The sequence below is a fragment of the Amphiprion ocellaris genome, chromosome 10, assembly GCF_022539595.1.
Source record: "Amphiprion ocellaris isolate individual 3 ecotype Okinawa chromosome 10, ASM2253959v1, whole genome shotgun sequence".
NCBI lineage: Eukaryota > Metazoa > Chordata > Actinopteri > Pomacentridae > Amphiprion > Amphiprion ocellaris.
In genome coordinates, this window is record NC_072775.1 from 32,653,081 (window position 1) to 32,669,871 (window position 16,791).

General features: G+C 38.5%; 1 protein-coding gene across 1 annotated transcript in view; it reads right to left on the reverse strand.

Annotated features, from left to right (window-relative positions):
- LOC111563883 (receptor-type tyrosine-protein phosphatase N2-like) overlaps window positions 1–16,791 on the reverse strand; it is a 268,035-nt gene that overhangs the window by 213,872 nt on the left and 37,372 nt on the right. Inside the window, exons 4-5 of the mRNA XM_055014499.1 lie at window positions 6,958–7,072; window positions 4,417–4,555 (exon numbers count right to left, since the gene is read on the reverse strand). Coding sequence (XP_054870474.1) covers window positions 4,417–4,555; window positions 6,958–7,072 — 254 coding nt within the window. The remainder of the gene's footprint in view (window positions 1–4,416; window positions 4,556–6,957; window positions 7,073–16,791) is intronic.

Below are 16,791 nucleotides of genomic sequence, written 5' to 3' on the forward strand. Positions count from 1 at the left end.
AAGTGTTAAGTTTAGATTTAAGTGAAGTTTACTGTTCAGTCGTGTGATTATTGCGTCCTGATTCACGTATTTTCTTTTTATATTTGATGTATTTACATGAACATCCTATTATTATTTTTCTTCATTATTATCTATTATTCTTATTAAATATTTAGTATTCTGATCATTGAATTAATCATGTGTCACTGCTGGTTTCATTGGGAAAAATGACTAAATGTAGCTTTAAAATTGTAAATTTCTTAATCACCATTTGAAAGTGGTGAATATAAAGCATTTTCTTTCACTGGATTCTGTGAAATAAATAAATAAAAAGTCTCAGCTGCAACCAAACAGTCACATAACAAAGATTCTCTCTACATCCATGTTAATTGTTGTATTTTATCTTGTTGCAGGTAAAAAACTTGCAAAAGTGCCACTGACTAACACCAAATTTCTCCGGCTCTGTACGCCCAAGAACAACATTTTCAGCAAATCTGGACAAAAATATCTGCCAAACGAATGTGGAAAGCAGCGTTTAAACATTATTTAAACATAATTCTGTGTTGCTGATGGCCTAAAATCATGAGCAGGGAGGTGTTTGTGCAGCTCAGGAGTGACTGTATGTTCATGTGATGTGAATGCAAACGACTAAAAGCAGCAAAAACGACCTGCCTTCACTGATGGTTTTTTCTGCTCTATATCTGTTCAAGCTTAGTTTGTCTGAATATCTGCAAAACACATGGATGCACTACATAAAGATGTGAGGTTTCTCTCTTTGTTATATTAAACAGAAGGTTAATTTAACTTTTTCAACCCCCTATTACGCTGTAAAAAAGACAAATTATGCTATTTTAGTTTCTAACACACCACAGACAACGAAGCTAAACAAAAGAATCGGACAAAAATCAAAGTGCTTGATTTCTGAGTTTAAAAGTGGAGGAAGCTGATCTATAATATATGATAAACCCTATTTATACCATGTGTATCATGTTTGCTACATGAATTTCTGAGACCTCTCTCTCATCAACATGATAAATCATTAAATACCAGTTTTTGTTTCTAAAATCAACATTGTTGTGAGCAAAAAGTTGTCAAATGAATCAAACGTGATAGAAAAAAATATATCATAATCAAAATAATATGGCAAATCTTTTTATTATGTGGAATTTGTGAAATAAATACCTCGAATAAACTAAGACAGAATGTTTTGAGGATATTTCTTCTTCAAATAATGTTAATAAAATATGTTAAAAGTGAACTAAGAACAATTTATAGGTATTTATAATTTCAAGTATTGTTCCTATCAGGTTAAAAGTTAAGTGAGACAGAACGTTTCCCTTAAATAAATACCTAAAATAAACTAAGGCAGAAGGTTTTATGGATATTTATCATTTTAAATTATGTTCCTGTGAGGTTAAAAATGAACTAAGACAAAACATTTTAAGGATATTTGTCATTTCAAGTAATGTTCCATTACAGTTAAAGGTAAACTAAGAACATTTTACTAATATTTATCAATTAAATGAATGATTGTATCTGGTATAAAGTGAACTAATAACAAAGGATACAATTTTAAATATTGTTCTTATAAGGTTAAAAGTGAAGTGAGACAGAACAGCTTTAGAATATTTATCATTCAAATAATGTTCCTATAATGTTCAACTTGAACTCTGGCTATTTTTTGGTGGGTCAGGCTTTACGGGGTTAAAAAAGTGCCACAAAGTTGTCGTGATTTCGATGCAGAACTCGATCGGAGCATCTGGATGCAAAGAAGCAAACACTTTGCCTTTAATATAAAAGACTTCATTTGAACAAAAACATTATTGACATGGTTAAAAAGAAGAAGAAGAAGAAAAAAGGGCATTTCTGAAAACCGAGTTATTAATCCATTTATGCAATGATATTAACAGATCCATCAGCTGCAACAAAAGCAGGTTGTCACCGCCGGCTCCATTAACGGCCACCTAAGTGCACAGAAACGCCACAAGCCCGAGTAACGGTAAAATTATCATGACAATACTCCTCGTCATACTTCTTTATGATTTGTACGTGGAGAGGCCCCTTCTGGGATTTGTCACTGCCGGTATCTTTGTTCGGTCGATGCAGTTTCTACCCCTCCAGCGCCTCCTACTCTTTCTTTTTCTTCCATTTCCACCAAACAGGTGAACCTGCAGAGAAAAGGCCACGAGCCTCGGAGCGACGCCGTCAGGCTCCACGCCGTCAGGCTCCACGCCGTCAGGCTCCACGCCGTCAGGCTCCACGCCGTCAGGCTCCACGCCGTCAGGCTCCACGCCGTCAGGCTCCACGCCGTCAGGCTCCACGCCGTCAGGCTCCACGCCGTCGTCCTCTCCTCCCTCCTCCCTCCACCTCCGGCAGGAACGTCGTGAGTTATTAATTAGAACGCTGAACTGCTGAACTCTCGGCTGGTATTATTTCTCTGCTGACAGTCAAGCTGGGAGAAGCCATCAGTCAGGGAGGAGAAGCGAGAGCTGGACTCCCCGCTGTTGAAGGTGTGAGCTGTCGTACCAGTGTTCAAATCTATCTGAGCTTTCTGTCTTTCTTTTTTCAAACCGAGGCAGGTGGCTGTGGACGTTAGACGAAAACAAACGCACCACCTGCTCCTCCTTTTTAAATGTGACACAGTTCAGCAGCAGGACTCTGCAGAAGATATTCACTCATATGGGTGACGTGACTTTAAATCTCGCTGTGCCTTGTTTTAGTTTGGATTTTGTCAGATACGTGTCTTATATTTTTCTCCTAAAATTCAAGGTGAGAAAGGAGGAGAATCCATTTAAAGGAGATAATTACCAACTTCCACAAATGGCTCCATTTTCTCCAAAACTGAGCTGCATACAAGCTTTGTTTTCTACAAACGTAACATAACCTCTGTATTGATATTCAAAGAGATGTTATTTATGGGAATGCAGTGGAGCTATTCTGAACCTACACTGTAAAAAAACAAAAAACAAAGAAAAAAAAGAAGAAAATCCAATAAAAATGGTGAAAATTTGGCAGGAAGGGTGCCAGAAAAAAAGAACAGCAAATATATGTAAATGACCATTTTTACACAGGAAAAAAATAGTCATTTTATGACCAAATAAAATGTCTAAAATTATTTACGTTATTTATTTATTTTTGCTGACTTAAATACAGTAAAAATAAAAATCTGTAACCAAATTATGTAAAAACTGCAACCAACAGATACATAAAAAATCAGGGACTTTTTAGATGAACTGCAGCCAGTGTTTCAAGCAAACAGGAGATGAGTATTCAAATGATAAAAAAATATAAATAGCAAAATATTTACAGGATGTAGAGCTACTATTTTTCTCCACTACCTCCTGTGGACACTGGGAAAAATATTGGACATGCTGATTATGTTTTTAATTATTAAAAAAAATTCTAGAAAAATGGTGAAAATTTGGCAGGAAGGGTGCCAAAAAAACCACATTAAAAGACAGCAAAAGTAACAGTAAATATATGTAAAATAAAATTATTTTACATTGTAAAAAATAGTGTAATTTTATGATAAAATGCAAAAATTATAAAAATACAGTGGCTTTTACTATTTTTCAATTTCTAATGTAAATACATGACACCTGGAAAATATTCATTTATATATATATATATATATATATATATATATATATATATATATATATATATATATATATATATATATATATATATATATAGCTGACTTAAATACAGTAAAAAAAAAAAGTAGAATTTTTTTTTTTCTAATTCTATAAAATAGTATGTGGAGTTACCATTTTCTCCAGTAACTGCTATGGGCACTTGGGAATATGCTGGACATGCTGATTCCATTTTTATTTTTTCATTTTCATGTTCTTTTCTTTAAGATTTTAATGTCATTATAACTGCATGGAAGACATGTCTGAGTTGTTGCTCCTTCATGGTTGTTCTGTTTCCATAAAAGTGCACGACTTCATATTGCTGTGAAAAACGAGTCCACAGCGAGAAAAAACGCAACATGAAGAAGAAAAAGAAATGCATCAGGAGTTCTGGTACATCTACACTAAGAGCTGCTGTTGTATGTTTCAGTTTAGCTGCTTTCTTTTGAAATTCCCTTTATTTCTTTAACAGATTTGGCCACAGGACCTGTTTTATCCCCTTGTTTATTATATTTCTTAAACTGCTCAGTTATTTATTACTAAGCCATAAATAACTCTGCTAAACCAGTATAATTCTGAATATTTTAGTTTTCCTATTATACTGTCATACTATTTTAAATTAGAAAATGAATACATCAAGAGTTTTTCCCTTTGCACTTCCATGGCGGTGTATCTTCCGGACATGTTGGTATCATTTATCAAAACATTGTGACTAAAAGATGAATGCTCTGAATGAACTCCCCAACAGCACAACAAAGCCATTAAACTGGAGGTACAGCGGACACCCAGACCAACCCCTGACCTTGCCAGGCGAGCTCAGGCTGGAGGCAGTCTTCGGAATGAGGCCGAGACGTTGGAGATACGTCTGCAGGTTCCTGCTGAGCTCCACCTCCACTGGCTTCACCCTCTGGTCTACTGGATCCATCGCTTCGGCTGCCGGCCTGCAGGGGAGGAAGGCAGTGAGTGGAGGGATGAAGAAAAAGAAGAAATGTATGCTGCAGTATCAGAGCTAAATACGGCCATATAACCCTTCTTTACAAAGACAATAGTCAACTGAATGTAACCGTGTGTACATGAACTATATAGCATCAGTAGTCACAAAAAAAGGGAAACACACAAACTGCAGGGCCAAAACAACTGGTAGCAAAAATGTTGAATGAATGCTTTGTCCAACTTTCCACTTAAGCCGAAGACTGCTTCATAAATAGCAGCTCCAACTCTCACTTAAACCAAACTAAAAGTCAAACTAGAGATGCAAAGATGGTCAGTTTGTCAAATAACAGAAATAAAGAGCTAAATTCTTTGACAGATCACATGTTGGTCACTGTCAACTACTCTACACTATACGAGACAAAACGATGAGTCTCTTGGTCCAGATACCCTTTGTCTATGGCAATGTTCACGCCAATACCTTACTGTCTGAGCAAGACGTAACGCACAAACCTTATCTGGTCCGTGTTTGTCTTCACTGAGATCACTTGAGGGGTTTGAAAGCAGAGTGGTCTGGCTCACTTTCTGTAGTTTTTGAGAAAAATGTGTTCAGAGTTTTTTGTTTTCAAGAATGGTCTAACATTCCACTGTAACACTATATTTGGGTTGTGGGATAGACCATTTTGCCACTAAAATCTAGACCATAAAATATTACAGAAATGCTCTAAGACTCAGTTCAGATTTGTTGTGAGTTAGACCACTCTGCTTCTAAACCCCTCAAATGATTCTTTTGCTAATTTGTCTTTTTAGTTATTTCAACTTGCTAGTTGGGACAGTTGCTTTGCAGACTGCCTTTCTTACAGTGTCACCAGGTTGTTGGTATTGTTTTATTTGCATGGCGCTGTTGTCTCTTCACAGGGACTCACCTGGGTCTATGAAGGTTAAAGGGGTACAGCACATTTGAACATGATCTTTTGAGCTGTCAGCTAAAGTGTATGACTGTACTGAGATGAAACACTGGTGGTAATACTGACATTTTAAATCATCTTGAACTTTGCAAAGCCAGTGCTGCCAAAGGGATCCACTACGTCATCAAATTAGCACCTAAAGACTCAACTCTCCATATCAAAATTGCATATTTAGAAGACTTTACCATAAAAATAACCCCTTCCTCCCTTAAAATGGCTGAGATGTAACCTTTTGCTGATAAAACTCAGCTCGGATTTTTTGTGGGTTAGACCACTCAGCTCAACTGCTCACTTGTCCCTGTATTTGGGGTAAATTCAGATTGTTCTCAAATTAAAAATCACAACTGGCAACTCCAGAAGAAAATGTTTGTTTTCTAGAAGAACATTATGCTAAACGTAACAAAGTGTTTATCAAGAGAAAAATGTCTACACAGTGCAGAATTCTTCATTCAGACTCCTTGTTCAAAGCAGAAATGGCAGTTCCTTCAGAGTTTGTACATTTCCAACAGGGTGCTGCACTCATGAGAAGCTCTTTCCCTTGCTGGTGGATGTTAGAGTTGCTAATCTATGGCTACACTGAACTTGTGACGTATCGCAGAGCTGATGTGCCACAAAGCTTGAGTGATTTTTGCAAAGACAAATGGGTTAAAACTGCGGAGTCTGGATGTTAAGACTGATTGAGATCCATCCACAGGTTCAAGGCTGTAACTCCAGCTCACAGGTGCATCTAACAAATTAACACTGACTTCAAAAAGGTGAATACTTACGCAATCACATATTTTATATTTTTAATTAATCACCATTACTTTATAGAAATCTGTTTTCACTTTGGCATGAAAGAGTCTTTGTTTTTGGTAATTTCTTGTCAAAAAAAAAAAAAAAAACAAGTAACCTGACCACCATTCAACGTTAAAATGCTGTGAAAGTGGGAACCATTTTATTGCAAAGAGAAGTGAGACTTCTGGTAAAACAAGACGGTTTTCGTGTTTTGTTTTGTTTTTTTAGTTTCTGGACCAAATGTAGCACCATAAAAATTACAAGTTATTCACTGAGTTCGAACAATACAGGTAAGTTAATACAGATTACAGTCCACTGTAAGAAATAAAGTCAGTAACTGTCAGCTGGAAAAATAAATGCCAACAAGAGGGGATCAAGAGATTAAGAGAGTCTAAGTAGTGATTTCTTTAAAAATCTTGTACACTTTATGAGGCATATCTGTGTAGAGAAAAAGCTGCGCACACCTTAGAAAATATAAATGGATCTACTTTTTGGATTACAGTGACAGCATAGTGATGGTCTGCATGAGTGTTTTTCCAAGCTTTAAGGTTCCAAATAAGCCTCTCGCTATCATTACGAAGCTGTCTAACCTGTATTAGACTGATGTAAAACCAGTTTGTGGGACACATCACAGAGCTAAAAATGTGTAAACTGGGTAAACGTCTGACCTGCTGTCTGCGTTGTAGACAGGCGAGTTCTGCTGCGGCCTGTAGGGAATCCTCCTCAGCTTGGATAGCTCCTTGGACAGGACCTGCTGGGTGGCGTCGTCCTCCCAGGTCAAACCTACGGACAGAAGGAGGGGGAAGCTTCAGAAAACACATCAGAACATACAGGAAGTCATCAGATCTACACTCGTGTGTCTCAGGTGGAAAATCCTAATTGGACTCTTAATTGAACTCCAGAACGCTGACAAAAATGACATTTATGTGTGGGAAAAAAAGTCCAGCTGATACGCGGTAAGCACGGCCTTGAACGAAGGGCGAGGAACTGCTGAGCCGGCAGCAGTTTGCTTAAACTCATTAGGTCACTCATTAGCGGAGCCGGCGAGGCAACGGCGTCCTCCGAGACGCTGCTGAGCGACCCACTGTTTCAGTGACTAAGCAGAAAGCATGTCTCCTCCTCCTTGCGCCACAGTTCAGCAGCACAGGCGAGATGAGCAACGTGGAAATTCAGTTTTGCAGACAAAGTTCACCAGAAATGAATGAATTCATACTTACAGAACCGCTACCACAAAGATGCGAGAGTACAGAGGTCGAGGACTGAAGCAAGCCGGTCTACACACTGTTGGATCATCAATGTTAAGATTAAAAGCAACACCAAACACAACAATTTTCCCCAGTGAGCACCTGTTTTCTAACTAGGTCAAATTAGAACTTGTGAAGCTAAGATTTCTGAAAGGCTTCATGTCAAATTAGCCAAGTCGAAGTGACAACTACCGGATTCTAAAGACATAACTGAATGGTGAAGTACGATGGAAGCACCAGATGCTAATTTATGAAGTGAAAAGGGAACTCGGTGGCTGAATTGTTTAATGCACTGCAGCTTTATCAAACACATTTCGAGATGGACTCACAAATTCACACTTTTTATAGCAGAATGCTCTACAAAATGTTTGAAAAGCCAACATTTAAAACCAAAAACGAAAGACAAAATTATGAATACTACTATCTTTGCAATGATGTTTTCAAATTTTGGCCAATTTTTTGATTCTGGAGTAAAATAATACGATCCCTAATTGCAAGACGCAAATTTGCTGTGTCCAAGCAGAGATGGAAAACAAGATTTTCTGTTTCCTGTTGCATCCACTTGAAATAATTTGCGTAAAAAAGTTAAAATTAATAAACCTATCATCCAAGACTGAATTCAAGACTGTTGTAAACTCAATATGTGATTGTTTTGCTAACTGTCTTCGTTGTTTGGCTTATTTCAACTTGCTAGTTGAGACAGTTGCTTTGCAGATTGCTTTTCTTAAAGTGTCACCTGGTTGTCAGTAGTGCAGAATAATATCCACAACGTCATCAAATTAACACATAAAGACGCTTTAGAATATTTTTCCATACAAATAACATCTTCCTCCCTTAAAATGGCTTAGATGTAACCTCTGTATCCTGTAAAGCTAATTTAAGCTACACAACAATAAACTGGAATACTGGAATTAAGTCAGATATTTAAACTACTTCAGAAGAAGAAGAATGATCCAGAAGGTCCCACCCTGCAAGCTGACTTGATTTGGTTTTTTCGGTTTGTTACGTTCGAAACTTCCGAAGTCAGAATCCATTTTGTTTAAACCATCATCAGCACACTATAGTTTCAAGGTGGAAATTCTCAACAATTATTGAGATTTCACTCATAATTTGTCTACTAGCATATAAAAAAACGCCATGTAAACATGTTACCAAGGTATAAAGTTGATTTTTAACTGCAAAGGATCTACTTATCAGAGGTTGGTGGCATTCAATTTTAAATATATGATGGTCAAAATTCATCACAAGGAGTTAACACTCTACTTTGCATCAATTAATTTTGGTGCAAAGCTTTGGACCTGTGATTCCAACAGTTTTAGATTCTACTTTCTTGTGATCAACATCCTCCTCGACCACAGTAATGTCCATTTCAGGGGATTTTGGAGGGAAAAAGTCCTCCGTCCTCTGAGGTTCTTTGTCTGGCCTGGAGATGCCACTGAAAAACTCCTCCTGTCTGTATTTAAGCTCAGAGCTGACAGTGGAGTTACATTTTAAAATTAAAAAATAAAACTGGGAACGATAAATGATAGGCTTCAATTGGAATAGATCTGTTTTGGGGGGTCAGTTTCAAAAATATTATGTTTTATATGTGGTTTGGTAAAGACAAGGATCTGATTATTAAAAATTTAAAATTCTAAATCAGTTCTGATAATTTTTTGTCTCACTGATGCAGCTGATTTCTGCTTTTTCCACGACTTTTCCAGCTTCAGTGATGTTTACCTTTGTGCATCAACTGTTCTTATTTGTTATTTATTAAATGCTTGATTCTACATCAGTGACTAAGCAGACGCTGTTTGTCTTGGCTGTGGAAACCAGTGCTCAAGAGGACGTCTGCATCTCTCTTCTTCTACGGTAATAAAAATATTACCCGGTTTGTTTAACTGCATCTGCACCAGTGTCAGCCAGACATTCCAGTGCATTTACTGGACTTGGCAAGTGAAGAATATCTGCATCACTGATGAAGAAAAAAAATAAATCTCTTCTGCATTTCAGCAAGTGTACAAAAGGACAAGCTTGATGAGCTGCTTGGGCATTCACGTCTGTTTCTTATGCTTAACATGCATCCAAACACAGCTTTTTGGCAACCGAACAGAGGAGCAGGCGCCAACACCAGATGGGGTAGCGGAACGAAATGTTACCGGAAATATGGCCGCGCTGCGCAAAGCACAACACGAGCCGAGGCATTTGGCAGATGAGCCATGACGTTGCTGAGAGACTCCAGTAATACAGACTGCGTCTCCAGATGTGATGCCACAAGATGCGGGTCCACCACGGAGGACGCTCGAGACGAGAACCAGAACATCATCGCTGTCAGCTGTGGGTGATTAGAAACCAAAATGCCTCGGTCTGAGCTGAGGAAAGAGACGAACGGGGGGAAAGTGAGGAGGATGCTCACACAGCACAGAACACAAACAGCTGGCGAGGAAGAGGAAAAAGTGACGGCAGAGAGCTGCAGAGAAAAACGCAGCTTTAAATCATGGCCATATGATTAGCAGCAGAACATGGAGAAATCAGTGCAGTCAATAAGCAAACAGACAGACAAAAAGAGGTGAGTCACACTATTGGCTTTAAAACCAACTCTGTAAGGCTTGACTTGGTCTGTAACTGAAGAACTTCTAATGTAAATTTGCTCTAAACTACATTAACTCAGGTGAATCATAATTTATCTAATTTATTTAACATTTGTGTTTCATACACTGCTGTTCAAAAGTTTGAAATGTTCTTATTCTTGAAAGAAAAACTTTTTTTCAATGAAGATAACATTAAATGAATCATAAATCCAGCCTATACATTGTTAATGTGGTAAATGATTATTCTAGCTGTAAACAGCTGATTTTTAATGGAATATCTCCATAGAGGTACAGAGGAACATTTCCAGCAACCATCACTCCTGTGTTCTAATGCTACATTGTGTTAGCTAATGGTGTTGAAAGGCTCATTGATGATTAGAAAACTCTTGTGCAGTTATGTTAGCACATGGATAAAAGTGTGAGTTTTTATGGAAAACATGAAATTGTGTGGGTGACCCCAAACTTTTGAATAATAGTGTATAATACATGCAGTCATAAGCAAAAGCTTACATACACTTGTAAAGATCATGTATATCATTCAGTCTTGAGTATCCAATGTTTCCTAAAACTCTTAATTTTCTATGCTGGAATGAATGGAAAATATTTCACACAGAAAACAATCATGCATTTTCGTACTTTCTTAGATTTGACAGAATCTACTGGATCAAAAACATACATACAGCAGCTTGAATTGTCAGTTTTGGTGATGTAAAAAGTTGAGTAAATCTAATTTTCTTGGGAGTATGGCCTCTTTCCTCCTTTTAAGTGATTACAATTGACTACAGCTGCCGACTCCTCTGAGCCAATTTAAATAGGATCCATTTGATACACTTATTAGACTCTGCCACAAACACTACAATGGGAAAGTCTGAGGAGCTCAGCAAAGATATGAAGAAGCAAATCATTGACTCGAGCAAATCAGAAAGTCCCTTGGAGCCATTTCACAGCAACTACAGATCCAAAAAAATCATCTGTACAAACAATTGTTTGTCAGTATAAAGTTCATGCTACAGCTGTGTCACTGCCACAATCAGGAAGAAAACTCAAACTATCACCTGCTGCTGAGAGACCATTGGTCAGGATGGGCAAGAGTCAACCAAACATCACCAAAAAGCAGATCTGCAATGAATGAGAAGCTGCTGGAACACAGCTATCAGTGTCCACAGTGTTTTACATCAACATAAGCTGAGAGGCTCCATGAAGAAGGAAGTTCTTCCTCTAGAAGCAGAACCTTGAAGCTCAAAGTTTGCTGCTGATCACATGGACACATAGAGTGCCTTCTGGAGGAGAGTTTTGTGTTTAGATGAGACAGAAATCCAGCTATTAGGCCCCAATGACCAGTCAAACATGGTGGTGGCAGTATTGTTCTCTGTGGAATTGGTGCTTTACACAAAGTAAATGGAATGAAAATCAGGAAAAACTAAAATCATCAGCGAGAAGGTTTGATGTCGGATGCAGCTGAATGTTTCAATAAGACAACGATAAAGAAAAGGTAAAGACATTGTTAAATCAGTCTAGAATTAAGGTTTTAATTTAGGTCTCCCCAAACTCTTGACTTAAACCCATCAAGAAACTGTGAAGTGTGACAAAAAAAACCAAGCCTGTGTCAGAAAGCCAACAAATTTAGTTGAACTGCATCAGAGCGGTCGATGATACAACAAGAAGCTTGTGGACGGAAACCAAAAGCACTTAATTGAGGTGACAATGGTCAAAGGACATTTAACCGAATATTAGAATTGCTGTATGTATATTTTTGACAAAGCAGATTTAATCATATTTCTGCAAGACATTTAATAAAAATCTATGGAAGACACAAATTGCGTTTTTCAATGATTCCATCACAGGAAATTAAAAGCCTGTAGGAGTCACTGGAACTTAAGACTGTCATGAAATACGTGGACTTTACAAGTGAATGTAAACTTTAGTTCATAACTGCTGAATGCATACATGGAGAAAAAGCAGCAGTCTGTCCACAGGAAGCTTTCAGATCCTTTGCCTGAATCAAAAACTGAAAGATTAGACAATCTGACAGCAGCAATATCTGTTAGCACAAGACAATGAAGTGGGTTTAGTCTGCAAAGACCATCAGAGCAGAAAGCAAAGTGAATGTTAGAAGAGCAGCCTTGACTATAAAGGAGCTGCGAAAGCTGCCCGAAGCAGATCAGGCTTGAAGCAAAGACGCATTTGCTTAAGGTTAAAAGGTTTCATTCTGAGTAAATAAAAATAAAAATGAAGCTTATCCTGAGGCTTTAAGAATCTGTGGCAGGAGGGAAAAAAAGAGACAACAGGAGGAGTAGGCGAGTTCAGTCATATTCATTCTGTTTTAGATCTGTGGGTTTTTTTTTTTTAAAGTCTATACCAACTCCCAGGAGAAGCATTTGACCATTTAGCACCAGCTCATGTCTGGCTGCTGTTTGGTGCTGAACAGGTGGATGACAACAAAGGGGCTGCAAATGTGGGCAATAAATCTCTCTAGAATAATCTAAACGCTTTCACTTTGTCAGTTCTTACACTGTTTATTATTACAATATTAGGAGTTGATTGTTTTAAATATCCATCACAACGCAAAAACAAACTAATAAACTTTACTTTTTACAAAAACAAAAAGCATTATTGTTGGGGTTTGACAGCATGTACTGGAATTTGAATCTCAAATCTACAATCTGAAGTCGCAAAAAGTTGACATTTAAGTACGAAAACTGGATGTAAAACTCGAGTAGTGACAGATTACACACCTGCTGCTTTACTGTGTGCATAATGCCTTCTATCCTGCTTGTTGCTAACAGAAATCCACGGAAAAGGAGATAAAACACTGAGCAAGAAATTCATCTCCACCAAGAGGTTTCCAACCACCGCGTCCGTCTCTGTCACCAGTTCTTTCTAGCTACTGAATGCTCGCTCCCGCCTCGGTCAGCAGCGGATCTAATTGAATCGGGTCTACTTGTTACAGAACATTCCAGCACCTTCTTTACACGCCTGCAAAATGAGTTACGACCCCAACCGCCACGAATCGGACGCGAGCCTCCCTTCAGCAGCTGCGCAGCGCGTCAGGCCAGCTTTCGCCATCAAAGAGCCATAAAAGTCAGCCTTTTAATGGCGGCAGTGGTGACTGAGAAAACGGGCGCTAGCGGCGGGCCAACAGACGGCATCTGACACGACACGTTAATAAACGTCAGAGCCCCTGCCAGGATATTCAGAGCGGCTCCGAGCTTCCCACAGACCAAACCGACTACGGGAATGTCGGTCAGTTGAAGTGTAAACTCAACTCCAATGTGTTGCAAAAGGGAAGCAGATCGCATTTAAACCCTGAGATTAAATTCATCAAATAGGAGAAGGTTCAGAGGAACGCTGTAAAGCCCTTAGAGGCACATTTTTGTAATTTGTGACATCAATTAAAAGAAAGTGACTTGATGTCGACGCTGCACTACATTTCCAGAATCAGACTGAGGAGGCCAGAGGTCAGAGCCGTCCAGTTTTGTCTACAAAAACAAAGAAGGCAGTTTTGGAAATCCTCAAGCTGGCTTTGCATCATCGGTTTTGTTTTTCGAAAGAGCAGTTTTCTGTTTTCGTTTTCGCCCGTGTGCTTGACAACCACCAGCAGCTGAATTTATTAAGAGCCACACTAATTACAACCGAGGGCCACAATATCGCAGGCTTCCACTAGTTTAGTGCCCGATTTATCCAGAGCACTTATGCAAATCTAATTTCCACAACTTGAAGTCCGTCCACAATTACTGCAGCTCTAAAACAAAAAAACTGTAGAGAAAGAACAAGGTGAGAAAAGTTTCTCCAACAAACACCTGAACAACACAATCTGCTGTCATTTAGAGGCCTTTGACAACACAAACAAGCTTCTAGCATGTTAGATATGTTTTGGTTTTTTTTTTTGTCATTTTGTGTACTTTAAACTGCTTGGATTTAAGGTTCAGGTGTCACCAGGTGTCGAGGTGTTGACCCTTCAACTCTTCACCATCCAATTTCAGTTATTAAAACACAACTCTGCCATTGAAAAAGCTGCTTGGTTTTACTGTGATTAAGACGGAAGCAGCTCTATTATTCTTCATTTTGACTTCATATTTGTTGGAGGTTCAGCAAAGAATTTTTAGAACCGTGTGGTCAGTGTTTAGTGACTGATTTTTCAGGTAAAAATGTCTTTATCAGCTCCTGTTTTTCATATCTTGACTTGGAGATTTTATGCATTTCAAAAATCTCCTGAGGTTCTCTTACCAACAGAGCCAAAAACAAAAAAAAAGAGAAAACTGAGACAAAAAAAAATCAAAACGATTGAAAATGACAAAAATGGGACGAAAAACAACAAAAAGACCAAAAATGAGACAAAAAACAAAAAGATTGAAAATGACAAAAACAATGAAAAACACTAAAAGTGACACAAAATGAGAAAAAAAACAAGAAAAAGATTGAAAATTACAGAGAATGAGACAAAAAAACAATAAAAATGATTGAAAATGACCAGAAAAACAACAAAAAGAGATTAAAAATGACACAAAATGAGACAGAAAAACCCAAAAAGATTGAAAATGACAAAAAATAGACAAAAAAAAACTAATAGATTGAAAATGACCAAACAAATTAGACAAAAACAGCATAAAGCATGGATCCACCCTGTCTTGTATCAACAGTTCAGGCTGCTGGTGGTATAATGGTGTGGGGGAGATTTTCTTAGTACCAACTGATCATGGTTTAAACTCCACAGACTACCTGAGTATTGTTGCTAACCATCTCCATCCCTTTATGACCACAGTGGACCATCATCTGATGCTACTTCCAGCAGGATAATTCTCCATGTCACAAAGCTCAGATCATCTGAAACTGGTTTCTTCAACATGACAATGAGTTCACTGAACTTCAACGGCCTCCACAGTCACCAGCTCTCAAGCCAATAGAACCTTTGGGATGTGGTAGAACGGGAGTTTCATGGATGTTCAGCTGACAAATCTGCAGCAACTGCGTGATGCTGTCATGTCAATATGGACCTAAATCTCTGAGGAATGTTTCCAACACCTTGTTGAAAGTATGACATCAAGAATTAATGCTGTTCTGAAGGCAAAAGGGGTCCAACCTTTTACTAGCCTGGTGTACCTAATAAAGGGGCCAGTGAGTGTACAATACAGGAGAAAGCAAACTGTGTTATCGTTCCAGAGGCCTGAAATGCAGATGCTTCAGTGTCGTTAGAGTTTGGTCCTCCCTAATGGCTTCTGCCAAACGCCTCATTTGCATAATTCATTTCATTTTGGAGACAAACACCTCCAAACTTGTCACCTTTCTGTGAAATCAGAATATTTCTCCAGCTCTCCTGCTGAGTGTCGATTCGTCGAATTAAACCAGAGGAGCAGTTTTTTTGTTGTTGGGTTCTTTTTTGTTTTGTTTTGCAGGGGAGAAGAGAGGAAGTGAAGTAAACCAGGTTCAAAAGAAAGATGGTGGAAAAAGGGGGACAAAAAGAAACTCGTTCTCTCCTGAGCGGTTTGCAGGCTGAACTGGTCGTTCAAAGGGAAGTTTGCATGATGAAAGAAGGCACCTGGCGGGACAAACCGCAGGACTCTGCCTCCCTCTGGTGGCTCAGCAAACCATCAGCAGCTTGTTGGGACAAACTGCCTCCTCACTCACTTAACCCTGATAAACGTCTGAATGAATTTAAAGGAACCACTTTCTAAGACTGCGACACGTTCATCACAAGCTGCATCAGCTGCAGGAACCAATCAGAGCTCAGTTTCTAGAATCTTGTTGACCAACAGGCTGCTGCAATAGTTGCTGTGGTGCGTTATGGGATTAAGTTGGAGTTCAAGTGTCCCAAGAAGAGAAATTAACTGCAATTTTTTTCAGACTTTTCACACCAGTTTGCTGCATAAATCCCCTGAATTTTATTTTAAATTCTGATACCGAACACGTGATGTACAAGCCTGTCAGACAGGATGCAGGGAATAACTATATAGGAGGTGTATGAGGTATATAAGATGAAATAAAAAAGAAAAAGAAAGAAATGAAGGCTACAGTAGGGCTGCTTTTTTTTTAGAGAAACTTGGTGTAACATACAAAGCTATACATCAAAAACAATCACTGAATATGTCAACTTTAATCAAGAATCACCTTTCATTTCTCTTTCAAGTGGTTCAATTAAAAAATAGATTCAAGATTCAAAAGTTTTATAATATTATGTATATATATTAGGGCTGTCAAAATTAATGCGATAACGCAGATTAATCCATCATCGTGATTAATCTGATTAAAAATTTTAACACAATGAACGCATCTGCAGCGCAGAATGACTCAAAATCCATGAAACATCTCTGGCATTTCGGGCAGTTTGTCCAAGTAGACTTGCCGTCATGCAAATGGGCAGTTAATCTGGTAGCGGCAGAACCAAGCAACTGGGACTGGAAGACGGTAAACAGCAGGGCTCGACTGATTTACCGGCCAGCTGATTAAAGTGGCCGATTATAGCCCTTTTCAAAATAATCATCATCAACCAGAATTTTGCCGATGAAACACCAACATCCATCCATCCATTATCTATACACCACTTAATCCTCACTAGGGTCATGGGGGGCTGGAGTCTATCCCAGCTGACTCAGGTGAAGGCAGGGGACACCCTAGACAGGTCACCAGTCTGTCACAGGGCTACATACAGAGACAAACAATCACTCTCACATTCACACCTACGGGCAATTTA